At 55.4% G+C, this 1,365-nt stretch overlaps 1 protein-coding gene across 1 annotated transcript in view; it reads left to right on the top strand.

Moving 5' to 3' along the window:
- The first annotated feature begins 697 nt into the window (after positions 1-697).
- LOC109384651 (eukaryotic translation initiation factor 3 subunit F-like) overlaps positions 698-1,365 on the top strand; it is a 38,490-nt gene continuing 37,822 nt past the window's right edge. Inside the window, exon 1 of the mRNA XM_019646179.1 lies at positions 698-708. Coding sequence (XP_019501724.1) covers positions 698-708 — 11 coding nt within the window. The remainder of the gene's footprint in view (positions 709-1,365) is intronic.

Here is a 1,365-nt window from a genome sequence, read left to right as displayed (position 1 = left end):
AATAAGCTCTGAATGTATTGTCAATTGTGAAAAGATAAAAGATCGCCGTTCATAATACTCAGTTCTGATGTAAAATGTAAAAGCTGTAAATGAGACAACTATTCTAAATGAGCTTCAGCTCTAATGAACACAAAACTGAATCTCTTTTATCAAGCAAACAAGGCAAACAGACTGGCATACTTTAAAACAATAATGATTAGCTTTACATGACTTATGTTTGGATCAAAGGAGCAGGGCAATTTTAAGTTGGCTGCTATCAACATAAATTTGATTTTGGTGGTGTCATGTCTAGGTCCTTCTCTACCTCCTTGCCTCCTCACCCAATTGTCATACCCAGGATGCACATCCCATCACGCCTTTAGTGAGGGGCCCTGTGGGCATTGCTGCCCACCCCCCAACCCCGCCAGGGGTCACTGGGTCAGCAGTGACTAGGAGGGCAGAAGCCTAGGAGGTTAGAACTCTGTGGGTCGCGCGGGTCTGGGGACCAGGTAGAGGCTGGTTTTCTCTCCCTTCCTCCCCAGTTCCCAGCAGCAGGTCCCAATGGGCGCAGGTTGGCGGGAGAGGGCGTAGCTCTCCCCTTCCCCAGACTCAACAACCAAAGGTGGCAAAGAATCCTCCATCTCCTTACTCGATTCTCAGTGTCATAAAAACATGTTCCACTGGCCCTTTGCATCACCCGCCACCCTGTCCGGACACCATGTGGTGCGAGTAAATATAATTTCTGAGGAGTCACAGACACTAAAACTACCGCAGATGGAGGCTGTGTCTACCTGAAGAACTGGAGAGGCAGAGCAAGGGGGTGGGGGGAGGCTTGGCTTCCTCGGCGGCGCCCCCTCCATCCAGTATAAAACCCTCCAGGGCGCGGCGACCCGAGTGGTAGGTGGACAGGTGGGTGCGGGACAGAAGGATAGGCGGGAAGCTAGGAGTCACGAAGCCTCCTCCACTGGGACCGCCTCGTCTCTGAGTGGCCTCCGCTCCGTCGTTTCCAATTAGTAAGATGATGCTAAAGCCAAACAGCCTCCCCCCTTGACGGACTGGGCTCGGAAGGGAACGTTCCCGGGGAGCAGGGGCCGGGAGTCCAAGAGGGCCATTGGGCCAGAGATGGGGAGCTGACAGTGTCGCCTCGCGTCTCCGTCTCCTTCGCGCAGGGAAAGGCTTAGATCGCTATGGTCCACACACAGTGTCCTGAGGCTCACGTCCTTCCCCTGGACCCCGGAGGGGTGGCTTCCTTTGCTTTCACCTGACCCGGACTCGAGACACCCCTCCGCGAGACGCTTGGTTGGGTCCGGGGCGGGGCCGGCAAGCACTCCACGTGCGGTCGCGATCTCCGCGCTGCGCTCTCCAGGCTCTGATGCCTCCCCCGCC

This window comes from Hipposideros armiger, unplaced genomic scaffold, assembly GCF_001890085.2.
Source record: "Hipposideros armiger isolate ML-2016 unplaced genomic scaffold, ASM189008v1 scaffold_5, whole genome shotgun sequence".
NCBI classification, from domain to species: domain Eukaryota; kingdom Metazoa; phylum Chordata; class Mammalia; order Chiroptera; family Hipposideridae; genus Hipposideros; species Hipposideros armiger.
This window is presented reverse-complemented; position numbering and strand designations above follow the sequence as displayed.